The 26,633-nt window shown below is 48.4% G+C and overlaps 1 protein-coding gene across 1 annotated transcript in view; it reads left to right on the forward strand.

Moving 5' to 3' along the window:
* Positions 1-26,633, forward strand: part of LOC115324435 (neuropathy target esterase sws) — a 67,423-nt gene that overhangs the window by 25,156 nt on the left and 15,634 nt on the right. The window contains exons 15-25 of the mRNA XM_040206082.3: positions 275-406; positions 1,554-1,677; positions 2,312-2,361; positions 4,527-4,590; positions 11,951-12,023; positions 12,458-12,580; positions 14,408-14,640; positions 16,895-17,077; positions 19,014-19,289; positions 21,155-21,218; positions 23,093-23,215. Of these exons, the coding sequence (XP_040062016.1) occupies positions 275-406; positions 1,554-1,677; positions 2,312-2,361; positions 4,527-4,590; positions 11,951-12,023; positions 12,458-12,580; positions 14,408-14,640; positions 16,895-17,077; positions 19,014-19,289; positions 21,155-21,218; positions 23,093-23,215 (1,445 nt within the window). The remainder of the gene's footprint in view (positions 1-274; positions 407-1,553; positions 1,678-2,311; positions 2,362-4,526; positions 4,591-11,950; positions 12,024-12,457; positions 12,581-14,407; positions 14,641-16,894; positions 17,078-19,013; positions 19,290-21,154; positions 21,219-23,092; positions 23,216-26,633) is intronic.

Raw genomic sequence — 26,633 nt, forward strand, 5'->3', positions numbered from 1 at the left:
TAATAGAAAAGTAACTAAAAAGTAATGCAGTTAGTCTTTTTAAGTAACTGTAACAAATTACATTTTGGTTGTGGTAAGTATAACGGTAAGGTTGCTATTTTTTTTCAAAGTAACCGTAACTGTAACAAATTAATTTTCAAAAGTGACTTACCTAAGACTGTGAAGAAGGCATTTTTGCTCCCTGCACGGTGCTGGTGCACAAAGTGTGCATGGTAGAACACGTGAGAACAAGGAAGGCGTGCCACCCATGCTTATACCGAGTCCTTCGTGGCAGGATCCTTCGACTGAACCCCAACGCGGTGCTGCACATTGCGAGGACCGTGATAGAGCGCCTGTCGCCGTTTGTGCGCCAGATTGACTTCGCCCTCGAGTGGATGTACATCGAGTCTGGTCGGGCCATTTACAGGTGAGCGGCATGCCTTGGACGCGGGTGAATCCCCAAGTCATATTTCGTCAAAATGCCTTACAAGGAAGGACAACCCTGCATGTATTGGCAGCAGCTAGCGAATCCGGGAGACCCAAGTACAACAGAAGCATGTGCGCCATTGAAAGGGATGGAAAGATAAACTAAGCTCTTCGGCTCACGGATTCAAAGAGCTAAAAATACGTGGAGCGGAGTGAATCGCAAAAGGAAAACGGCGGTCACAGCCGAGCGACTCGACGCATCACATTGGACGCATTGCGTGGCAGGTTTTTGGACGTTAGAGTGCAAAGGCAAACTCGACAAACGGGAAACTAATTCACATATGTCTGGCATTTTAACAGGACTGGCGTTCCTGAGCATAATGTCTGGGAAAGCATAAAAACTCTGACGGTGTCGCCAAGGTTCTACTGTATTTTTCTCTCTTTTCTTCAAACCTGTTGATAACCCGAAAATTCAATCGTTATAACCGATTATCATTGTATCTGACCTAAAAACTGAGCGTTTCTAGTCTGGAAACTCTTAAAAACTGATCGTTATAAGCAGCACATTGTTATATGTTGTGTCGTTATAAGTGGGTTGCACTGTAGTCTACTCGTTTTCACCTCAAGAACCACAGTAAAAGAAGTATGGCTTCTCGCGGAGCATTACTAATCTCCTTCTTTATGCTGAGAATTAAGATATATGTAGGTGTATTTTATATTGGATATATGTTACCTTATCAAGACGTGCACATTTCAAACGCCAAAAGCATCGCTCCTGCGTCCGACGACCAAATTTTGTGAGAACTACTTTGAGCGGCGTAGGAACATTGAGCAAAACTTCCTTTTTTTTTGTGGTGAAAACGGGTATAGGAAGATTACCCCAAGGGTATGATGGCAAATCATCTTTGGGAAATCTGAACAGTGTAGTCGGTGACAATTTCAGGGGAAGCTCCTTCCGCTTTTTTCCACTTATCCAGCATTCATTCTGCTTAAGTGGGAAGAGGTGGGAGGGGCTTCCCTCTCTTAACCTGTCACCGACCATAGTGAAAGTTGGAAAATGGTTTTCTGCCCCTTTCAGAGAATTAATGAAGGGGCGACTTTTTTCTTGCTGCATTATCGTCACCACGTGTCGTCTCTGGCCACTACAGGCAGGACGAGAAGGCGGAGTCCACCTGTATCGTCCTGAGTGGGCGGCTGCGTTCGGTGCTGACACGGGCCGACGGCAAAAAGGAGATGGTGGGAGAGTACGGCCGGGGCGACCTCGTTGGCGTGGTGAGCGCTCCACTTCTTCTCGCTTCTCATCGGCCATTACTTAGCGCCACGGGCGGGACACAAGAGCCCCACTCTGTCCGCGAATATAAGTGCCCAATCTTCGCTGTGGGTCAATCGCGAGAAGTTTCGGGAAGTATGCTGTTGTGACTCCGCCGTTCGGCCCTTTAGGCTTGGCGTTCGGGTGGATTGAGGTGCTCTAAAATTCTCTCAAAACATCCGTTCTTGGGGAGAGCATGTTTTGAGCGGGTGCAGGGTATACTTTCTTTTAAGTCTAACCCAGATGAAAATCGGTCCACCTGCAGCTGGATTGCGGAACTGGTTCTTGCTGAATCCAGCTGGAAATGAGACAACCCAGCTGAATCCAGCTAAGACCAGTTCTATAATCTAGCTGTAAGAGGACTGATTTGACCTAGGAAGTCATTTTGGGATTGCTAGCAGTACATGTTCCGACCACTACCGTCATGTCCGAATCAAGTGCAGTGTAGGAGGCTTTCGTGCGTCTTTTGGCACTACCACATGAACCTTGACCACTGCGGAATGTTGAGCCAAGGAAAGGGTAGGCAGCCCTGGCCATAGCACTGCAAACAGTCGTAGTGGGAGATTCCGATTTTCTTTCCTTTTTCCTCATCTGCAGGTGGAGCTCTTGACAGGAGCCAAACGTGCCACCACTGTCATGGCTGTCAGGTGAGCTCTTTCTTTGGACGTCGTTTTATAGCAGCATCCACCACCAAATGTGTGGCATTGGATCCCCCGATTAAAGATTCAATGTCTCAGTTTACATGGTTTTTGTATTATTTCAAGCTTCAAAAAATTATCCTCGGGTGTCTTGGGAGCAGCGAATTAAAAAGATGTCACAAAATTCTGAACAGATGCCCCCTAGAGTGAAGTAAGAAGTGGCAAAGAATATGGTGTGGGTGGTCTTTGGAATGAAAGATTGGAATGTTTTACAAAAGTGAGCGATAAACACGTGGGCAGCCGCTATGAATTCACGTGATACAGGAACGGATATACAGTAAAACCTCGTTAATTCAACCTCCGCTAATTCGGAAATTCGGATAATTTGAACTGCCGATCCGGTCCCGTCAAACGTGTGTATTAGTCAATGGCACCAAACGCTCATTAATTCGGAGGGAATGTGGTGCGCTATGGTTAATTTGGGTGAATTCGGCAGGTGGGGTTCAAGCTACCGTCCGTTCCAAAAGGTATGACCGCTATCCATCCCAGGTGCACACATGGTTTTTCCGGTTTTCCCATGGTTCTTTGCTATTCCGGTCTTCGTGTTTTGCACCAGTTTTGCTCTGGATTGCCGTGCATCAGCGTGCAACTCTCCTGACATGGAAAAAGTGTAGCACAAGTGATTGACGACCAGAGCGGCAAAATTGCGACACGCGGTGCTATTGTTCCCGAGTGCGCCGATAGCGAGAGTGACAGTCACGTTTCATGCCTCAACGCGGGGTGGCCGGCGGAAAGCAGCCCATCCTAAAGCCTGCATTTTAACAGCTATCTTATCCCTCAGTTTTTTGACGGTCACCCCACGTGCCCACGTTGGAACGTGCAATGTGACTGGCATTCTTGCTATCAGCGCGCTCGGAAAAAATAGCACCAGGTGTTGCGATTTTGCCGCTCCGATCATCGGTCAGTTGTGCTACTCGTTTTCCGCTGCAGCTGTATCAGGCCAAGAATTCAGTGACGAAAGTGGAAATACTGAAGGCCTTGAAGGACGGCTTCTCTCAACTACAAGTGACGGAAAGTTACGACGTCAAGAGAAGCACTTTGGTCACATAAATGAAAATTGAGGCCGAGTTCCTACAGGCTTTCGAGAGCAAGAAGTTCAACGCGAAAAGAAAGTCGCTGTGGAAGGCGGTGCACCTGAAACTAGAAGAGGCCTTGCTGCGCTAAAAAAGAAAAAGTCAGCGCACGGGATGCGTAGCTCTGACAGTGCGAGTGGGGTGGAGCACTCGATTGCGCTAAGGAAAGTTGTCGTCTCTGCCCAAATGTCGTCCAGAAAGCAGGCGGCAATAACAGATTTCTTCTCAAAATAAAGGTATGTCGCAGGGAAACGTTTTCGCTCAGTTTTCTTTGTCCTTTCGATATTTCAACTTTCGGATAATTCGGACATTTTTTCCAGTCTCATGAGATCCGAATTAGCGAGGTTTTACTGTAATGTGGTTGAAACAAAGGTAGATTTTTCGTCTGGGTCGCCTGGTCTTTCGGAGTGGAGTCCCATTTGGCGTCATGCCCTCATGTTTGTTCCATGATGGCCATGCTTCATGGGTCTTATTGATATATGTTGAAGGGATCTTTTTTCTTATTAGAGAGCAGCTCTTAGGCGCCCGTTTCCAAGTTGAGCGGCGTCGCCGTCAATGTAACCGTGCGCGTTGCTTTAGGGGACGTTTCCCCGCTAAATATAGGAGAAAAATTTCCTGCTACATTTAGCGGGAAAAGTTTTCTACTAAATTTAGCGAGGAAATTTTCCACTAAATTTAGCGTGAAAATGTCCCTGCTAAATTTAGCGGAGAAATTGACATCACATGACCTCTATACCAATTAGAGGGGAAAATGACGTCATGACTTCGTGACACGCTACCCATGGACAAATTCAGCGGCAGGAGGAGAGTATGGAGGAGGAGGAGGCTCATACCCTCCCATCTGTACCCTCCCCTCCTCCTCCTCAAGAGCTGCACTCTAGTTTCGCATTACATATATTTGTAAATGTCTCATTTTTATTGTTGTTTCTTTGGAATTTTAAAGGCGTCGGGCAAGGAACTGTGCGTCGATGTGCCAAAGCCCCTTGACCTGTGGCCGACCTTTCCTTGTGCGGTGTCGAATTGTTTGTTTCCCCTTCGCAGGGACACCGAACTGGCGAAGCTTCCAGAGGGGCTTTTGAATGTGATCAAGATAAAGTATCCCGTGGTATGCATCCTCCCTGTATTTCTTTTGTGCAAAGTAAGATGAGTCTTCTCTGGCCTAATGAGGTCGCATCTCTACCAAAGTGTTTTAATGTGAAAGCATTAACTGGGTCCCATGGAGCGAACCGACGTCACCAGGTGTGAAGCCGTGCCAAACGGCACCTTCCCCTATCCCAACGGGGCAAAGCCTGTTGTCTGTAGCAGAAATCTGATGAATAGGCTCCCATTGGCTGGTGTGCGTCATCAAGGAAGGAGGCTGCCATTGGCTCTCGTGCGCGACGTAGTTAAAAAAATACGGCATTGGAGAAGCCTTCTCCATGGTGGCGCAGCGCACGCGGCGGCCCGGCCACCACTAAGAGGTGCGGCGATGCGGGCCTGGCTGCACAGCCCGCTCGGGCAAACTCCGGAGTGGTCACACGGCCGAGCTCAGCGTGGCGCGGCCACTTCACGTGAGTGCGTGCTCGGCTGTCGGCTGCCACCTCGGCAGTTGCAAAACGTGGCCGTCCATGCCACTGCGCCGCAGACAAACTAAGGGAGTGGATGAATGCCATTCATGCTTTCTCATTCACAACTCGTATGAAGTGCTTAGGTGTCGTCAAACTTTTGGTGTTTATACCGCTGAATATGAGGATTATTTTATTTTCGGCAAATTTGAAAGAAACTAGACCCCTCTTACAGTTTGACGAAACAATTTTTAGACCTATCTAGTGCGGAACAAGCCTCTCATATTTTTGAAAGGATAGATGCATACTGATTGCCCCCGTAAAAAATGCTTAATTGACTTCAGAGTGCTTGTATGGTCACCTTAAATTTTTGTCTAATATTTAACTTGTAAAGCGCCTGAAAACGAGGATACGAGGAAGAAGGGAAGGACCAAGTGCTAACTTACAAATGAATCTTTATTGAAATTGTACATAAATTCGGGCGCCCAACACAAAAAGGCAAACTTCTTCCTGTGTCCTTGTTTTTAATGCGCTTTACAAGTTAAACATATACCACTAGCCCACCTATCCATTTACTGTCTAATAGACTGAAACGCGGCACAGCTCTGTTTACAAGCGGCCAGTCTCTGTAATTTCACCATTGCTTTGTGTGGCGTGTGCTCATTGTTGACAATGTAGAGATGCTTCTAGCTTTATTTGTGCGTCATATTTCCTGCCAACGTATGTTATGCCCGACTATTTGAGTTTGCTACCTGAGCCCGAACGGCAGCGGTATTGAGACGAATTGTGTGGGGACGGCGTTGCCTTAGACGATCCGTGCGCTGTAAACAAGGGACTGCTGGAGTTCCGACGTGAAGTTGCTGCTACCGACGGCGATGACCCTTGTCGTTGTTAATTTATATATGTGAAAGCATTAACTGTCCCGTGGAGCGAGTCAATGTCATTAACTGGTCTGAACGGCAAAGGCATCCCAGCTTTGAAACCACGCAGAAAACCACACCAAATGGCAGTGATATGTAGCTGCCGCTCGTCAGTTTCAATTAGCGCCACCCCGGGGCGCTGCGTGCCCGTGCCAGAGCAGAAACGGCCGAGGCGCCCACTGATCCTCTCGGCACCCTGGCCGTTTCTGCTCCGGCGCGGGCACACAGCGCCGAGAGGTTCAGAAGTGGCTGCGAGGATCAGATGTGGACTCGATACTGAGAGGATCAGAAGTGGCATTGGTACCGAAAGGATCAGAAGCGGCTGTGGCGCCGAGCAGATCAGAAGCGGCTGCGGCGCCGAGAGGATCAGAAGTGGCACCAGTACAGAGAGGATCAGAAGCAACCGTGGCGCCGAAAGGATCAGAAGCGGAATCGGTACTGAGAGGATCAGAAGCGGCTGCGGCGTCGAGAGGATTAGAAATGGCCTCAGTACCAAGAGGATCAAAAGTGACCTCAGTACCGAGAGGATCAGAAGTGACCTCGGTACCGAGAGGATCAGAAGTGGCCTCGGTACCGAGAGGATTAGAAGTGGTCTCAGTACCAAAAGGATCAGAAGTGGCCGCGGCACCGAGAGGATCAGAAGTGGCCTCAGTACTCAGAGGATCAGAAGTGGCTGTGGCGCTGAGAGGATCAGAAGTGGCCGCGGTATCCAGAGGATCAGAAGCGGCCTCGGTACCGTGAGGATCAGAAATGGCCTCGGTACCAAAAGGATCAGAAGTGGCCTTGGCACCGAGAGGATCAGAAGTGGCCTCGGGACCGAGAGGATCAGAAGTGTCCTCGGTACGGAGAGGATCAGAAGTGGGCCTCGGCAGTGAGAGGATCAGAAGCAGCCTCTGTACCGAGAGGATCAGAAACGGCCTTGGCACCGAGAGGATCAGAAGTGGCCTTGGTACCGAGAAGATCAGAAGTGGCCTTGGTACCGAGAGGGTCAGAAGTGGCCGCGGCGCTGAGAGGATCAGAAGTGGCCTTGGTACCGAGAGGATCAGAAGCGGCCTCGGTTCCGAAAGGACCAGAAGTGGGCTCGGTACCGGTTAGAAGTCGCCTCAGAATTGAGAGCATCGATCAGAAGTGGCCTCGGTACCGAGAGGATCAGAAGCGGCCTTGGTACCGAGAGGATCAGAAGTGGCCTTGGTGCGGGGAGGATCAGAAGCGGCCTTGGTACTGAGAGGATCAGAAGTGGCCTCGGTACTGAGAGGATCAGAAGCGGCCCCAGTACCGAGAGGATCAGACGTGGCCTCGGTACCGAGAGGATCAAAAGCGGCCTCGGTTCCGAAAGGACCAGAAGTGGCCTCGGTACTGAGAGGATTAGAAGTGGCCTCGGTACCGAGAGGATTAGAAGTGGCCTCGGTACTGAGAGCATCGATCAGAAGTGGCCTTGGTACCAAGAGGATCAGAAGCGGCCTCGGTTCCGAAAGGACCAGAAGTGGGCTCGGTACCGAGAGGATTAGAAGTCGCCTCAGAATTGAGAGCATCGATCAGAAGTGGCCTCGGTACCGAGAGGATCAGAAGCGGCCTTGGTACCGAGAGGATCAGAAGTGGCCTTGGTGCGGGGAGGATCAGAAGCGGCCTTGGTACTGAGAGGATCAGAAGTGCCCTCGGTACTGAGAGGATCAGAAGTGGCCTCAGTACCGAGAGGATCAGACGTGGCCTCGGTACCGAGAGGATCAGACGTGGCCTCGGTACCGAGAGGATCAGAAGCGGCCTTGGTACCGAGAGGATCAGAAGTGGCCTCGGTGCGGGGAGGATCACAAGTGGCCTCGGTACTGAGAGCATCGATCAGAAGTGGCCTTGGTACCAAGAGGATCAGAAGTGGCCTTGGTATCGAGAGGATCAGAAGTGGCCTTGGTACCGAGAGGATCAGAAGCGGCCTCGGTTCCGAAAGGACCAGAAGTGGGCTCGGTACCGAGAGGATTAGAAGTCGCCTCAGAATTGAGAGCATCGATCAGAAGTGGCCTCGGTACCGAGAGGATCAGAAGCGGCCTTGGTACCGAGAGGATCAGAAGTGGCCTTGGTGCGGGGAGGATCAGAAGCGGCCTTGGTACTGAGAGGATCAGAAGTGGCCTCGGTACTGAGAGGATCAGAAGCGGCCTCAGTATCGAGAGGATCAGACGTGGCCTCGGTACCGAGAGGATCAGAAGCGGCCTTGGTACCGAGAGGATCAGAAGTGGCCTTGGTGCGGGGAGGATCAGAAGCGGCCTTGGTACTGAGAGGATCAGAAGTGCCCTCGGTACTGAGAGGATCAGAGGCGGCCTCAGTACCGAGAGGATCAGACGTGGCCTCGGTACCGAGAGGATCAGAAGCGGCCTCGGTTCCGAAGGGACCAGAAGTGGCCTCGGTACTGAGAGGATTAGAAGTGGCCTCGGTGCCGAGAGGATTAGAAGTGGCCTCGGTACTGAGAGCATCGATCAGAAGTGGCCTTGGTACCAAGAGCATCAGAAGCGGCCTTGGTATCGAGAGGATCAGAAGTGGCCTTGGTACCGAGAGGATCAGAAGCGGCCTCGGTTCCGAAAGGACCAGAAGTGGGCTCGGTACCGAGAGGATTAGAAGTCGCCTCAGAATTGAGAGCATCGATCAGAAGTGGCCTCGGTACCGAGAGGATCAGAAGCGGCCTTGGTACCGAGAGGATCAGAAGTGGCCTTGGTGCGGGGAGGATCAGAAGCGGCCTTGGTACTGAGAGGATCAGAAGTGGCCTCGGTACTGAGAGGATCAGAAGCGGCCTCAGTACCGAGAGGATCAGACGTGGCCTCGGTACCGAGAGGATCAGAAGCGGCCTTGGTACCGAGAGGATCAGAAGTGGCCTTGGTGCGGGGAGGATCAGAAGCGGCCTTGGTACTGAGAGGATCAGAAGTGGCCTCGGTACTGAGAGGATCAGAAGCGGCCTCAGTACCGAGAGGATCAGACGTGGCCTCGGTACCGAGAGGATCAGAAGCGGCCTCGGTTCCGAAAGGACCAGAAGTGGCCTCGGTACTGAGAGGATTAGAAGTGGCCTCGGTACCGAGAGGATTAGAAGTGGCCTCGGTACTGAGAGCATCGATCAGAAGTGGCCTTGGTACCAAGAGGATCAGAAGCGGCCTTGGTATCGAGAGGATCAGAAGTGGCCTTGGTACGGGGAAGATCAGAATCGGCCTCGGTACTGAGAGGATCAGAAGCGGCCTTGGCACCGAGAGGATTGGAAGTGGCCGAGAGGATCAGAAGTGGCCTCAGTACTGAGAAGATCTGAAGCGGCTGTGGCGCTGAGAGGATCAGAAGCGGCTGTGGTGCTGAGAGGATCAGAAGTGGCCTCGGTATAAGAGGATCAGAAGCGGCCTCGGTACCGAGGAGTTCAGAAGTGGCCCTGGTACCGAAAGGATCAGAAGTGGCGATGGTGCCGAGAGGATCGGAAGTGGCCGTGGCGCCGAGAAAATCGTAAGGGATCTCGATACCGAGAGGTTTAGGAGGGGCCTCGGTACCGAGAAGATCATAAGCGGCTGTGGCGATGAGAGGATCAGAAGTGGTCTCGGTACCGAAAGGATCAGAAGCGGCCGTGGCGCCGAGAGGATCAGAAGTGGACTTGGCACCAAGAGGATCAGAAGTGGCAGCTGTGCGAAGAAAGACATTCGCTTTCGCATTCACAATTCATAAGAAGTGTTAGGTGTACCGCAAGCCTTTCTGTGCCAAGCCTGTTCACGGCCGACACGGTGCAGGCGTAGAAGCCTCTCAAGGCCTACATTTACTTCGAGCCTGTTTCTGCGCTGCCGGCGGGATCAGGAGACTTTGAGTTTGTGGAAGTGTATATCTTAATTGATTAAATACACACAGCGTCCTTCGAGTCAAGGTATCATATTTTTCTTACCCTCATGACCACAAGGCATGACAAGTGGTAACACTTCGTCTGTTCTGCCAAGATCTCTTTCTGCTTGGCAGCACGGGCGTAGCGAGCCACCGACAAGCACTCGGCCGATGCTTTGTGCGCAAACACCGTGGGAACATAATCTGGGTGGTCTCAAACAGACGATGGTTTCCCAGCACATAAGGAAGCCTCGGGACGGTGATTGATTTGGAAGCCACACTTGCCTTCAAGAAAGTGCTTGCCGCATAAACGGTCGTCTGCACAAGGCAACCTTTTTTTTTTCGGTCTACGGATATTATCCAACTTCTGCGCCTTTCAGAGTCCGCTGGGAACTTATGGAAACTCACTGCACTCCTTTTGCTGTACCTTTTGGTGCAATTAATGGCTACACAGCTTTGCGGCATGCTGAAATGCTATGATGCTCATAAAAAACGTGCGCTTCTGCCCACACCACCCTGCTCCGGCGCGATCACAGCGCCACCGCAGCTCCATGACGTCCAGCCCGTATGTCGGGTTATAAATGGAATATGTGGCCTGGCTAGGTATAAATGATCCCTACTGGAAGTGTTTCGGGCACAAAGTGATGGATGTTGCATAAATTGGTGTGCTCAGGCATGCTAGCGATGTGTTATATAAAGGAAGCGTGTAGAAAAGTGTGGCTTCTTCTGCTCTACTTTTTTTTTTTTACAGCGATAGCTGTTGTGGGCTTTTCCCAACCCTGGGAGTAATGGCCATTGTCATTGTAGTAGTTGTAGTAGTTATTGATGTTGATGTTGTAGTTGGCTAGTGATGTGTTTTATGAACTAAGCATGTAAGGCAGGCATGGCTGCTTCTTCTCTCCTTTTCTTTTACAGTAAGAGCTCTTATGGACTTTTCCGTCACTGGAAATGATGTCCATTGTCGTTGTACTAGTTGTTGATGTCGTATAGTTAATGTAATAGGGTGTAGGGCGACCTTTGTGATATTGCAAACAGCTCGAAAAAAGATTTCCTGTCGCTGTCAGGAATCAAACCTACGTCTTCTGCATGTGAAGTGGTTACGTTACCACAGAACTACACAACAGTACTGGCAATCCACTTTATTATGGACACTTTAAACACGTGCCAGATTGAGCCGCCATGGTCGACCTTCTCTAGTTTTGCCGAGATGGTGTGCCACCGATGCGGGCGTTGACAAGCCTCCACAAAGGCCTATGCTAGGGAGGTAGCACCTAAAATGGCAGTAACCTTTCCTGCTGTGGTAGTGAGAAAGTGAAACGAACGGAATAGGAGGGAACAAAAACTGAAGGTCGGTTATGGCGGCACCCATGCATAGCTGCCTGAAAGCGTCTATACAGTCTGTGTGGAACAAACGTCGGCATGAGTCTCGAGTAGTGCCCACTAGATGTTCACAGTTGCTGTGATGTTGCAGTAGAAAATTGTCATTCTTGTTTCATTTTAAATTTAATCGAAGTTAACTGTTGAAATTAAAAGCTTCAGCTAGGTGATGCAATCCGCTGCCCGATTAAAGGTGTTCATTCACATCCATCCATCCAATACTCTCTAGAAGGGCCTGGTCATGACGTCATTGTTAACGAATCACCGAGCAGCCCCAAAGCGGCGAGGCGTTTGCACTGAAACTCGACACGAGTATGGCGCAAAGCGGCAGACGCGGGTGTCTTGCAGGTGTCGCGGGCGGCAGACGCGGGTGCGGCAGACGCGGGTCGCCGCGTGCTAGTGTCGCGCTTGTTGGGAGCTGCTAAAAGAGGCACCGGTGGTGACGCCGACGCCGTTTATCGCAGGGAGAACTGTAAGGTGTATGCTCGTGAGAACGAAGCCAATCCAGCCAACGACTTTGCCGTGACTGTATTGTTGACAAACACGGGACTGCAAATATTTTCTGTTTATGGACACGAAGCTAAAGGGGTGCGTTTCTGAGATAAGAAAGAGAACCGAAGGGACGAGGCATTCCCGACACTGCCCCTTTGGTTCTCGAGTGTCGCACACTCCGAGGAGCTTGCAGCTCGTGTTACAGAGATGCCCGAGCCGATTGCGGACAACCATAAGCCCATGTTGGCTGTGCTCTGTTGGCGTGGTGGGCGGTCGACCATGTGGTGAGAGAGTTTTGTTGCAGGTGGTGACTCGCCTGATTCACCTGCTGGGCCACAGACTTCTGGGCAGCCTGCAGAGGGGAGACAAGGTCACAGGTGGGCTCTTGGGGCACTCGGGGGTCTTTGCTTACTTCTCGGCACTTCAGTCAATCTCAACGTCTCGGTCGTAACATTTCGACTACTTCAGCTAGCAACATAAAAGCAGCAAGCACTTCTGACATGAAATAGAAATTTTAAAGGACTGAGGTGTTTCTAAGGAACCGAATTAGTCCCAAGCTTTAAGAAGACACGAAGCTGAAAAGTAAAGTGTAAGCATGTCATTGGCAGAGGTTAATGTTGCCCTAGCTAGTGGAACAAAGTATCATTGTGCAAGTTTCTCTTTATAGCCAACTCAGTAATGCCCGATGAGTCTTATCACTATCTCTTCCTCGCAAGCCTAGCGGGAGTTGTCCTTAAGACGGAGCCTCGTTACAACCTGCCGGGAATGTCGAGTGCCCTTTGGAAGCACGGTGTGCTCCTCCCTCCCGCAGCTGCCTCGATGATCTCCCGGCCATCGGGCTCCAACTTCACCACAATTGCTGTCCTGGCTGTGAACGAAGACGTGCCCCTGTCGACCTTCACCCTCGAGCTGTGCCACGCCCTGCGCAGCATCGGTGAGGCCCCCTGGGGAAACTCGCACAACGCTATTCCTTTCTTTCCTGGTGAAACTCGGGACTGGAATGCCAGAGCCCTGGCCTAGGTCGATTGAGAGTAACTAAAATCACCCCGAAAAAACCTTTTTATTTTAATAATTGGTGAAAATTTAGGAGTTTAGTAGAAGCTCAAGCCTCCAACATGCGCTTGTTGCTTTTCGCTGTGCATGTGATGAAGTGTTATCAAAGGCAGAAAGCTTGCGCTATGAAAGGGGTACTTAGTAAGCTCTAACCAATTTCTTCATCGTCTCCGATGTTTCGAAAGCTGGCTCGGCCCCATGTTCGTGGGTATGTGGGCCCAAAGGCTGCTATATACACGGGCTGTGATGTGTCGCATAAAAACGGAAGAAAAAAAACAAAAAAAAACAAAACAATACTGACAGAAACAAGATAACAGATTGCAACCCTTGGGACCACATACCCTTGAACAATATGCCAAGCCAGCTTTGAAACGGCGGGTGTGATGATGAAATTGGTTAGAGATCACCTGGTACGCATTTCATTGCTTACCTAACCAGACGGAGTTCTGCCAAAATGTTTACATTTAAAGCTTGCTTTGGAGGTGCTTCTGAATTCTTAACCTCTGTCCAGCTATGCCGATGCAGCGTTTTTTTTTTGTGTCAATCTTCGGTGTCGGACAAAAATTGGCATCTATCAGGCTCAAGGAAACAAGTCCTAGGCATGGTCTTCTCCAACCTCCAGGGAACACATATGTAACTCATATACTTGTGAAAACCTCCTGGTACAGATAGGATATGAAAGCAAGGAGGTGGTTTCCAAAGAAAAATGACCATCTCCACGTGGTGAATGATGTTGATTGGGGCGAAGCTCTGGTGGTGCTGATGATACTGATTTGGTTCATAGGTAGTGCTGATGATGCTGATTTTTTTTCCATGTCAGAAAGAGATTGTGTGGTATGGAACGTGGTTATATACGCATTTGAGCATTTGACCGCAGCGCCCCCTCGTCTATAAACGTTGAGCCGATGCATGCAAAGTTTAACGCGATTATATACGCGTTTGTTCGCAGCGCCCTCTCCTTTATAGACGTTGAGCGGCTACATGCAACGTTTCATCCATGACATCCCCAGCTCTTAAGTTACTACCACATCTCAGAGCCCCCTACTCGTCCCGCAGTCGTGGGCGAGTGGTTAGGGTGATGGACTAGAAATCCATTGGGGTCTCCGCACAGGTTCGAATCCTGTTTACTGCACAAACATTTTTTCTTTTTTTAAGAAGACAGATGGGATGGCGATCGATGTGAGCACAGACGCCGGACGGACAAGGCTAGACCCTAAAGAGCTTTGCCTTTAAAAAAGCAGCCTCACTGGCAGGGGTAACTGTGTTCTAGGTCAACACAAAATAAACCTGTAAAAAAATGTCTTTTTGTGAAGCTTAAAATTTTCACTCCAATTCGAGTGTTTTTTTTTTTCACTGTTTACCATTTGCACATGCCTAAAGACACCCATATATTTAGCATCTAGGATGGTGTTGGGTGGTGGCTGGGCAAAGCCAAAAATCTAAAAAGAAAGGTGTCAGTTTGACGCCTTTTTCCAGCCGAGAAGACCAACCCAAACATTCAAGTGTGTTTAAGCAAACCATGCATGGCAAAACATTTGACACATCATGCGACACATTGGAAAGGTGGCCGAATTCGACCACTCCAAGTTCTGCCGGATTTGGCTGTCTTTCCGACGCATCGTATGACATACCTGGCGTTTTGTCGTGCACGTGTTCACACCGCATGCTGGGGGTCGCACTATGTGGAACGGGGCTCTCGTGTGGGCAGGTTCTGTGTTCCGGCTGACCTCTGAGCTGATCCGGCGGCAGCTGGGGCCTTCTGCCCTGGACACGGCCAACGAGTACCGGCTGTGCAACTGGCTGGGCCAGCAGGAGGACCGGCACAAGGTGCTGCTCTACCAATGCGACAGCCACATGAGCTCGTGGACCCAGCGCTGCATCCGCCAGGCAGACTGCATTCTCATCGTGGCCCTGGCCGACCAGGAGCCTCTTGTGGGACAGGCAGGAACCCTCTCTCTCTCTACACCCCCTTGGCCGTATTGCAATTAGGCCGCAATATTTTGGTCGTCTTGCAATTTAGCCGTTATGCAATATAGCCATAATGCAATTTGGCTGACATAGTTCGGCCATAACGCAGTTGGGCTGTGACTTTTAAAGCTCGACAATTGTGCGACCGTAGACAAATGTACACCTAGCATTGTAAAGTGGTAAGAGATTTTTGGTAAATAGACTTATAGCTGTCTGTGCAGACGGTTCTAATGGTTATCCTGTTCTTGGTCCAGTCTTGTCTTAGGGTGAAGTTTCTATGTTTTGCCAACTAGCCCATGCTCTTACACTTTCTCGGGGAATATGGCTCCCGTTTTTTGGTTGGCCCATAAGTGGGGGGTAATTGTGTGCCTTGCAGCAATTAGATAATTACCACGACAAAACTTTGTCAACTGACATTTTTGTGTTAGAGATGCTAAAACCACCTCCAAACTGTTGGCAAATATCCTTTGTTATAGTTTTAGTTTTATTTGAATAAGGTCACCAAATTGTTGTTACCATTTGTTGGAGATTTTTTACTTCTTATGTTGCAGAAGCTGCCAAAAAATATAAAGCTGCAAAGACCATCCGTGGAATTTTAGCCATAAGTAAACAACAATAAATTAGGGGTCTCAGTTGCAGCATAGCCTTGTCGTTATGGCTCTACATCATAAGACAGCCTGAACCAAAAGAGACTGCTGTTGCGATTGAATTGAGTGTCCATGCTCAGCACGGAAAACATTCTATTCGCGTTCAATTTTCAATATTTGTGTTCATGAGCCGTTAAAGATTCGAGAGCTGCTCATGTCTATTTTTTTGGGGTGCTTTTTACGTTTGCACTGCCACTCAAGACTCGAGGCCACTTCAGAGCACACCCTTGACATTGCGCTTGATTTGCTCGGCTTCTGAAGTATATACCAAAATAGTGCTGCATGGCTGTAAACAGCCCTGACCTGTGGGAAGGGATTTCATAAAGTTTGGAGTGGAGAATGTAGTCCTGAAGGACAGCCAATTTTGTCCCTTTAGGCCGTGGTCACACTGCCAATACAGTCGAATAGCGTTAATTCGACATCGGTTAATTCAACTTATCGTTGAATTTGACCCTGCTGAGAGGTTCCGGCAAAAGCCCATACATTTCTATAGAAAAAAAAAAAAACTTCTTATTTCAATTTTGAAATATAAAATATTGGATAATTCGACTTAGAGAAAACCGGCGATGGGCGAATTTCAAGCATGATTGGCCATGCATGACGCACAAAAACGGGCCTTCTTTTTTTTTTTTTGAATTACGCGGTAATGAAGTTCCAAGGCGCGATTGGCCACGCCCATCGACGAAAAAGACCCTGTTTCAAATTTTGAAGCATGCGCCGATTGTGAAGAGAGAGAAAAAGAGAGCACATGTTGGGACACGAGACCCGTCTGGGTCTCAATACAAAACAACGATTGCGACACCGCTGCGGAAAAGCAAACGCTGCGGAGAAGCGGTGTTGCAATGGTTGCTGGCGGCAGCGGCACACGGAACCAAAACAATCATTGCAACACCGCTGAGCGAGCACTGCTCTGCAACTGTTTTGCAGTGGCGCCGGCGCCGCCGTCGCACCGAACGTGCGAAGAACATGCACGGCTGCTGCCACTGCCATGCGGCAGTGTGCGGCGGCTCATTGTTTTGTTTGTTTGAGACTCGCGTCGTCGGAGTGCCGGGACGTGTTAGGCCTTTGCATGATGCGGTCCCGGTATTTCGTGGACGCACCGTAGAGGTGCCTTTTAGCTCGTTAGGCTACGAACTTTCGTGGGAGTTATCGGCAAGCGACACTAATGTTGTTGTAGGCATGGGGTGTTTGCAGCTAGGCTAAAAATGTTGGCACACCCGATCTAAAGCGCTGGATATTCAGAATTTCGCACGCATCTTTTAATTCGATAATGCGACCCAGTTTCGCACGTCCCGTCAAGATCGAATTAATGAAAGTCGACTGTACATCATACAAGACAGTCCACACACACACCGTCTGAGGCGTGTTTCTTTCTTGCCTGACGGCCCTGGCACATTGGTGAAAACGTTCTGCATGGCACTTTAGTAGCACACGAATGTACGAAGCAGATACTTTGGTCGTCGTGTCTGCGTCTCTTGTACGATGTACGAGCGGCGTGATTCCTCGTTTGTTTGTGTGCCAAGTGCCCCGGCTGTGTTGCCGAGAGGGCGGACTCTAGCCCGGCCTATTCTTGTCTCCAGCTGGAAAAGCAGGCAGAGAGCATAGCGCACCGCACCCAGAAGGAGCTGGTACTGCTGCACCGGGAAGGGGCGGACAAGCCGCGCAACACGGTGGCCTGGCTCAACATGCGCTCCTGGTGCTCCTCCCACCACCACATGCGCTGCCCCAAGCGCATGTTCACCCGACGCTCCCCGTCCAGGATCGTGAGTGCTTCCTCTTGGCGACGCTTTTCTTTGTGCCTCCCCCCGTTCCTGTTGCCACTCGGTCCTTGTATCTCTCTCATCCGTAAAATCTTGTCGTGCGTGAATAGTGGGTTCTTAGTTCGAAGCGAATTCTAAGCGAATATAGTGGTTTTGGCCGAATATTTTCGAATCGAATATAGAATAGTTTTCTCCGAGCCTTTCACTACTTAGACGAAATTTTGGCTAAAGTCGTGAAGGTTGTTCCCAAGCTTCCTCTTGTCCATTTATTTTGGTGAGACACTTGCTAGGAGCACTTCTATTTTCCTCACTATGGTTAGCGCACGTGCTATCCACACAGTTATGTTTTAATTTTCATAGTGCATAGAAGTTTGGCATTGCATGTGCTTGCACCAGCGGAGGAAGTTGAAAAGAAAATTCCAACAGGTGGCGATACCCAAACTTGTTGCCGCAAATATAAGCCAATTTTAAACCAGACTATAATTTATGGAGCTGCGACCTCAGAAATTCTGATGCTTTGGGATGGCAAGCGAATGATGGATTTGACATGAAATGAAATCTAGGAAGATACCTAGTTATGCCTAATTGAGTAAGTTTACGAAACTTGCTATACAAAAATATTCTTTCTTCAATCACTAATTTGAACGAAAAGAAGAATCACGGATGATGAATGCAGGTTGTGAGGACATCTCTGCCTAATGTTAATTATAAAAATTTTACTTCAATGAAGACATAAACTTTCACAAAGTTTGTTTATTTTTGAATACACACGGTGGCGCATGCTTTTCTGCCAATGATGCAATTGCAATATTCACTTTTCCAAGTGTTGATTGGGACGAGATAGCCCCGTTGAGTGCGCTTCTTACCGAGCACCGGTGCACTGCGGAGAAACAACACCCACGGAAGCAAGCTCCACGGGTGTTGCTTCTCCGCAGTGCACGGGTGTTCGGTAAGAAGCGCACTCAACAGGGCTAACCTGCCGCGATCAACACTTCGAAAAATATGAATATCGCAGTTCATCCCGAAGTGAATATCGAATAGTTATATTTGAAACTACTATTTGAAATTATGAATATTTGCGCAGCAATAGTCAAATCCACTCATTTTCACCCACCTTAGTAAACCCTTAATTTTCATGGCTGGCATAGTTTTCACCAGGTTAGCATAAAGTAGTGAGTTAGTTTTCAGCTCTAAAGTTACACGTTTCCACCATAGTTGATGCCTGCCTTCGGCGTGTGCTGTTTTGTCAGCTCCAGGCGTACCGGTTTGTGTTCTGGTGGCAGCAGCGTGGAGTGGTACCAGCTTGTGCGTACCAGCGGCCGCGGATGCATGACTGTCGGTGCATTGGTGCAATGTGTTGGTGCCAACCACTGATATTTTTTCTCAAAAAAGAGCTGCATGGTTTTAATAATTGCTATATGAAATCTTGAAATGTGGTGTGCTAGGCATTAGGCTGTTTGTCTATTATGCTCGTCGCCACTCCGCGTGGTCGGTTGATAGTACTGCCACTTATGTGAATGGCCGTCCATTGGTTCACTTTGTCTCCGGAGAAAGTGTAGCGGAAAGGCTTCCTAGTCTGCCGCATAGAGGGACTCTCGTTGCTTTGCTGAGCGAGAAATTACTGCACAGAAAACAATTGCATGCTTCACCGCAGCAATGAATCTCAGTTCGTCAATTTCTCCCATGAGCAAATTTGCCTTTTCGCACACTTTTTCTTGGAGCACAGCGAATGTGGCCCAATGACTTTTCTGGTCACAGTTTCAAAGCATCGGAGATAAAAATATCTCGGCGCAGTAAATCTTTCAAGCAAGGCCTGTGCTACAGCTGCCTATACATTGGTGGTGAAGTCGGAGGTAGCAGTGGCATTCTGTTTCCATACCTTTCACAACCGAGCCCGCTGCAGTTGCTGAGTCATACCGCCCTCTTGCTTTGCTGCCAGCTGGAGGTGTACAAGAAGGTGGAGGAGGGTGTGGTGAATGTGCACTCCGACTTTGCCCGCCTGGCCCGCTTCTTGACGGGCACCTCGATTGGCCTGGTGCTGGGAGGGGGCGGTGCCAGGGGTTGTGCTCACGTGGGCATGATCCGGGCCATCTACGAGGCGGGCATCCCCATTGACATGGTGGGCGGAGTCAGCATCGGATCCCTCGTGGGGGCCCTCTGGTGCCAGGAGGTGAACGTCACCACCCTCGTCCAGAAGGGGCGCCACTGGTCCAAGGTGAGGCATGGAGAGAATAAAGAGCAACTCAAACCACGTAGTGTGTTTGAAATATAATGGCGGATGCCTCTTTGCACCAGTTGTTTGCTCGTGCGCATGTTGTGAGGGCTCATACAGTAGTGAGGGACTCCACGGTTGGAGAAAAGGTTGTGTGGGATGTCCTGCTATCGAGAAGCTGGGTTCCTTCGTGCTGCCGTGCGGCAAAGTCAGTCTGATTAGGAGGACCTTTTACGACGACGGAGTCTTTGTTACGCACCTCTATTGGGGTGTTTGGGGGTGGACCTAAAAGTGACCGGAATGAATTTCTGGAGGACAGGCTGTTCATAGTACCGCCTTCTGCCGCTAGCAGCGTTCAGTGGTGCCCCTTCCGAGTCAGTTTGCCTACCGGCGTCGTCTGCTAAAGCTCTAGCGGCATGTTGCGAATTTTTTAGAGCGCAGCTCTTAGGCGCCCGTTTCCGGCTTGAGCGGCGTCGCCGTCGGCGTAACCAAGGTCACCCCAAGGTCACGTGACCCCTCCCAAGGTCACCTCAAGGTCACGTGACCCCCCAAGGTGACCCTCCCCGAGGTCACGTGACCCCCCCTCCCCTCCGAAGTCACGTGACACCCCCCCGGAGGTCACGTGACCGCTCCCCCCGAGGTCAGGTGACCCCCCCGGAGCATATTAACAAATGAGGGGAGGAGGAAGAGGGGTCTACTCTCCCCTCAGTACCCTTCTCTCCTCCTCCTCCTCAAGAGCTACGCTCCAATTTGGCGTTCCAGGGAGTTGTAAACGGCTTTCACTTTTTCCCAAGTGCTTCAAAATCGTTTCTTGTCTTTTGAAAAGTCCGATTTGAAGGACCGGCATGGGGTTATGAAATTTTGTTTTCTTTAGGGAGAAAGCTTGTGGAAACTCTTTTACTGCTTCAGACAACTTACAAATAAGTTGCTATGAAGAAATTGCGGATCTACAAGTGGTTTCCTCGTTTCAAGGCCGGTAAATTATCGATCGACGACCAACCTCATTCGAGGTGACCCTCAGCCTCTTCAACTGATGCAAACATCGGGAAAATTCGGGCATTGTTCATTCCGAGTTTGTTCCTCCTGGTTGAACTGTTAATTTGGTGTTTTCCCTGGGAGTTTTGCGATGCTTGCACAAATCAGTGAGGCAGAAACACCCCGGTTTTTGGGAAAGGGGGATTGTGGTCTCACCACGACAATACCTTAGCACAGGCTGCCCTGTTACTGCAACAATTTTTAAACAGAAATGGCATGGCACCGTTTCTTCAACCCCCCCTGATTCACCGGACATCGCCTATGTGACTTTATTCTGTTCGCCCGTATGAAAGAAAACTTTTTGTGGATGTGGTATGTCCTTCAAATCAGACATTGCAAAAAAAAAAAAAAAAAAAAGATTTTGAAGTGCTTGGGGAAAAAATTCACATCGTGCCGACTTTAGCAAACGACGATGATCGGCAAACGGACTCTAAAGGTGTGCCGCTAAGTGCTGCTAATGGTGGAAGCTGGTACTACGAAATTCATTCCGGTTATTTTTAGGTCCCTCCTCATAATTATCTTTACAGCAGTGAGGTGCTGGTGCAGCGGGTGAGTTCTAATGTCGAAGGGTCCACTCCACCGTAGAACTTCACCCTGGAGGGGCGTTTATTTGCCTCCCGCCCGAGAAGGCACGTGCTCGCTCTCAGCCAAGCACAGCAGATTTTGAGTGCCTATTGAAAGATCCTCGTAGCAGTCAGTATATAAATACTGTCCTCTGGTGGGGCTTACCAAATCAGCTATCTTGGTTTTAACGCGTAGGCCCCCAAAATTGGCTTTCTACTGAGTTTTTTTCACTGCAGTAGAGTTGTCTGAATCTTTCATTTCTTTCGCAGAAAATGACGTCACCATGGAGACAGCTGTGGGATCTCACTTACCCTATTACTGCTTGGTTCACTGGTGAGGTTGATTCACTAGTCTCTTTGTGTGCCTTTTGTAACTTTTCTTAAACTCTGACCGGTTTATGCTTCTGTGAAGAGTGGGCCACTGCATGGGCCTAGGCCTTTCGAAAACCCCGGTCGAGCCTAGCTTGCAGAACGGGACTGGGTCAGGAATCGCACATTTTTGCTTGGCTTGGACCGCACTTAAGTTTTGTACTAAACATTTCTCGTTGGCTCGGGCTGAGTCTGGACAAGGATGCTTCCAGGAGTTGCACCTTGTAATTCAATAAAAACAGAATGTGAGCTGATTGGCCCTTCAAGTTTGAAGAAAGGCAAAACAAGTGAAGAGCAAACTGCAATGTGTTGCGGGGCAGCAGGCAGAAAAAGGGTAGAAATCGGCTCGAAGGGAACAACAAGACTTCTTTTGTGTCTGCATGGAGACTACAAAGTGAGCTCAGGCAAGACAGCGGAACACAGCATTGTACGAGTTCCTGGGGAGACACGAGTGACATTAATGGCTGAATAGCCTCTTTTTTGCTCCTGGGTGTCTGGCTTTGTTTGTGTTGGTGATCATGAACCAATCCTAGCAAAGTACAGGCATCATTCTTCCAGGTTTAGTTTTTGGTGTGATGTTGCTTCGTATAATGGATGAGTCATTGTTGTCTGTACTGCAGAAACAATAGTCCCTTGCCAAGTAAAGAGCAGTGCAACATGAAACACCGAACCAAATATGCTGAGTCTGCCATGGGAGTGATGTGCGTACAAGATCCGCTGACTTGTGGTTTTGTGTAATTTGGCGTGACGAGTAGGTGTTTCAGTGACTGCACGTGAACATGTGGCAGCTATGAAAGCAAGCCCTTCTGGCAATCTCGCCATTTATTGTAGTCGTCGTCCATGCTCACCAGTTCTGCATGATGTTAAGATTCTAGCAAAATATAAAGAAAAAGTGTGCCGAGAAGTTCACGAGGCGTTTGAGGTTAGGGCACAAGGAAATGAGTGCGTCAGCGAACCCTCCCTTGCCCTCTCAGGAGAGAGTTTGATTTTGTAAAGTGGTTTTATCGATTGTCGTGACTAATAAGCGTTCTGCAACAGCTTGTATTATCTTTTTTTTTTTTCAAACTTCAGTTGCGAGTGTGCCTTGTGTTGTTTCCACTCTTTGTTGTCCCTGTCTTTTTTGACACTTTTATATATTTGGATGAGTCATTCATTCGAGCTTTGAATGTTCTGAAATTGTTCGTCCAAATCGCACTATGACATTCTATTTCTACAAAAACTGCTCCGTTCCCAATTGCCGTACTAAGATTGGGCATTTAATACATGGGCTGCATCAATATGACCTACGAGGCAAGGACTGCACTTTTCCTGCTCTAACGTCATCATTAATAGATTCACAAACAGCCAGCCAGCTCGCGTCCATGTCGCTGTAAAATATGCCTGGCAATGCCTCACCCATTGCTTTGCCCCACACTCGTTGAACTTGAGCAGATCTGCCCCTTGGGGCAGGTCAGGGATATACTAGCGACGACATGATCCCTAGGTAGGACAGGATGCATCCCTTTCAGATCATACGGCATAAGGAGTTCGAGTCGCAAAAATGAAAATAATTGGGCCGGGTTCTGGCTCATGTTTACTAAACCTGCTGGGAAGGGCTGGGCTCAATTCAGCCCTCTCTAGTCGGTGACAAGTTAAGGATTCGGTAGACGCTGCACCGTGATCTTTCTCCCTTCGATAACTCTTTGTCGCATGCACTGCCAAAGCCGAGTGGAAAGCAACGAGCATGTGCTGGGGGGGAACTTGTACTGAATTGGCATAGAACCTTTGGGCCCGTGCAGTGCTCTTGGGCAGAAGGTAGTGAAGAAAGCGGCAAAGCTGACTGCCCTTGGTGACTCGTAGGGGCGGCCTTCAACCAGACCATCTACGACCTCTTTGGCGAGCGTCAGGTGGAGGACCTGTGGCTGCCCTACTTCACTGTCACCACCGACATCACCAGCAGCTGCATGAGGATCCACCGGCACGGTAGGGCTCTCTCTTTCGCGCAGTCTTGTACACATTGCTCGAAAAAAGTAATAGATTATCACGCTATTACTCTCGGTTAAAAATGAATCAATTAGATTGCTCGATTACTCGAGAGGAAAGGTGATTGACTGCTTGATAAAGTACCTGTCATTCGCTTTTCCGGTTACTTCCGATGTTCAAAACAGATTAAGGGGGGACACTGGCTAGAGAAACCCGTTAAGAACGAACCCACATACAGCGAATTATTGTCAATATCGAACTCACAGAAAATTTAAATAAAAATGTGTGTAAAAAGTACTTTTTAAAACAAACAACATATTGGCTATACCAAACTTTTTCCCCCCGGGAAGGCTTCCAAAAATGCGCAAACAATCGTCTCCTATTCTCCTATACTTTGTCTCATCCTACGATGGACTAAAGGTCAAAGCCAGAGGCCACCAGATCCAATCCCGTTACACGTTAAACTATGACATGATTAACATTTATTAGGGGTGGACGAATCATGCTCCGAATCAAAGAGTGCTGCATCATTTCTGTAGCTTCCACACTGCAAAGAGCCTGTATGTTGTGGCTTTCTTTGCGATGTAAAATTGGTCAGTCACTCAGTGCTATTCAATTTGAACCAGTGTCCACCCATCCCCATTAGACGCGAGCACCGACAGATGCATTGAAGCCAAATACCAGGCAATTTCTAAGTGGCTCGTGATTGGATCTGGTGCTTCGTAGCTTTTGTCTTTAGTCCGTCGTGGAGTGGACTAAAGTCCCCCCCCCTTCCAGACAAAATTAGGAAAGAAAGAAAATTCCAGAAGCTCAAGCCGCGAACAAAAATGAGCGAAGAAAAGCAATTCCGCTGAAGGGGCACAGAAAAAAAGAAAATCAGCACAAAGCGTTTTTTTTAAAGAAGAGAAGCGATTCAAAAGGGAAGATAAGCTAAAAAAAGAAAAAAACTGCACGCATGCACAAACATTTTTATAAATGTATTTCTTGAGTGGTAAGTGGTACGAGTTCTTTATTTTTGGCGAAATGACCGGTGTATAATGAACAAATTGTGGAAGTTCGCTGTATAGGGTTTTTGCTATATCGAACTACTTGCTAGTATATCAAACTGATCGTGGCGCTTCCTGCTGTTCGTTATAAACGGGTTTGACTGTATCTGTCCTATGTCAATTTTTGAAAACATAGTTTTTTTTCAATGAGGACTTCAACTTAAAACAAAATGAAGTACAGGGTGTCACAAAAGAAAATTTACAGTCTCTTTTAGCGCAAAAATAAACTAGGCATCACCGAACGCTCATTCTCCGCCCAAAGGTAGAGCTAGTGGTCACAACCAGATGCCAAAGTTTCATCCCAATCCGATAACTTAATCAAAAGTTATAAGTGATTTTCTGAAAATTTCAATGGGAAAATGGAGCCCATTTTTGCCCGTTTTTGGTTTCTGGTACCATAGAGCCCCATATGTTCGAAAACTCTGTCAGCCGCCATTTTCCCATTGAAATTTTCAGAAAATCAGTTATCATTTTTTATTAAGTTATTGGATCGGGCTGAAACTTTGGCATTTCGTTGTGACCTCTAGCGCTACCTATGGGCGGAGAATGAGCGTTCGGTGATGCCTAGTTTATTTTTGCGCTAAAAAAGACAGTGTAAATTTTCTTTTGTGACACCCTGTAGATAGCCCAATTCCCCAGTAAATTTAAGTTAAGAAACATCTTGATTGTGGTATCGGGATACCTTTACCTTCGAACAAAAAATTCCTTCGTACGAAACTTGCAGCAAAAAGTGGAGCTGAGAAAAATACATTCAAACATTGAACTTGTTTACTAGCCGCCTCGGTGGCTCCGAGGCGAGAGGGTCGGCCTACGGATCCCCAGGTGGCGGTTCGAATCCCGACCGAGGTGCCCGCGATATGACGGAGGCTTATTGCGGAGAAGGCGCCGTGTAACCGAGCTTTCGGTTGCACGTCAAAAGATCCCCAGGTGGTCCAAATTAATCCTCAGTCCTCCGCTGGGGCGTGCCAGATGCCCGTTGTAGGTTTGGCACGTAAAACCCCCCAATTTGACTTTAACTTGTTTACTTCATTACTGCCTCACAATGTGTTGAAAATATTTTATATCTACTGAACTATTTGCCGTATGGGTATTAAATTTAATGGAAAGGTGTATAATTAGTTTCTAAAACTGAGAACAAATTTTTCCAAAAAAATTTGAAATGTAAGCCCATGTCCCCCCTTAATTAAGTCGCTGCGGTTTTGAAAATGGGCGTTTCATAGGGTTAGAAGCATGGGATTACAGACTACTTAACATCTCAATCCACGACTTTTGGTAGACTATCCCCTGTCAGTGACTTGGTTCGAGGACTCCTTGGCAGAAAGGTTAGTAGAAACGAAGGGTACCATTAGGAAGGGGATCGAAAAATAGTAATGGTTAGAAGTCATTTTATTACTTTCAAAAGTAATGTGATTACTACATAATAAGGTGATCAGATGATTACAGAGTTACTCCAAAAAGTAATCGATTACGAATAATTTGATTACTGTACCAGTCTTGCGGCCCCTGGGGCCAGGTCGGTCCCCGTACGGCACCGCCTGGCCATCGGCTGCTTACCCATTTCGTGGGACAGGGCTCACTGGCACACGTGGCCAACGAGATGGGAGTAAACAAACAAATTGAATTGATTACTACTAATTCTTTACTTGGACTCTTTGAATCACATACTCCATCTGCTTGACTCGGGGCTAGCTCGGCACATTGAATGCAGCGGGACGTCTTTAATGTGCCCTTGCCCCAACATCGAATTTATTTCTACTTTGTGGGGTAGGACAGTGCTGTAACGCATAAAAATATGAAGCTACAATTTTTTTTTATCTCGAAACCATGTGAGCAGTTGGAGTTTTGTCGCGCGACCCATTGAAAATGTATTTCGCTCGTGAGGATCTGAAAGCAAGCAATGTATCAGTTTTAAGGACTTCCATATTACGCGCAGATTTGTGACTAGACAGCTGCCAGCTGGGTGGCTTGCTTAGGCTAGTGCCTCCGATGAAACGCTTTATAGTGGTGAATGACATTCTGTAATGAGAAACGTGGCTTTTGTTGGCTGCCCTTGCGGAATGGTACTAACACTTCCAGAGTTGTCAGCTGCAGCTGAATGGGGCCTTGGAGCGAGTAACATAACATTGCACAATTGAAACGTCTTTCCTGAGGACAATTCTGGTTTAGGGAAGAGAGTTGATAAATTGCATCAAATAAATTGCTAAAATCGCTTTTACATGTAATGGAAGTATATAATGCACGATAGAAGTGTGACTGCTAGAGTACAAGGTGTTTATTTTTATTTAGACTTAAATTGGTTAAAAAAAAAGCCGTGAGAGCTACACTAATGCTGTCTGTGCAGGCAAGTTATACGGCCAGGGGGAGTTAGTTGT

This window comes from Ixodes scapularis, unplaced genomic scaffold (assembly GCF_016920785.2).
Source record: "Ixodes scapularis isolate PalLabHiFi unplaced genomic scaffold, ASM1692078v2 PGA_scaffold3__209_contigs__length_174095766, whole genome shotgun sequence".
NCBI lineage: Eukaryota > Metazoa > Arthropoda > Arachnida > Ixodida > Ixodidae > Ixodes > Ixodes scapularis.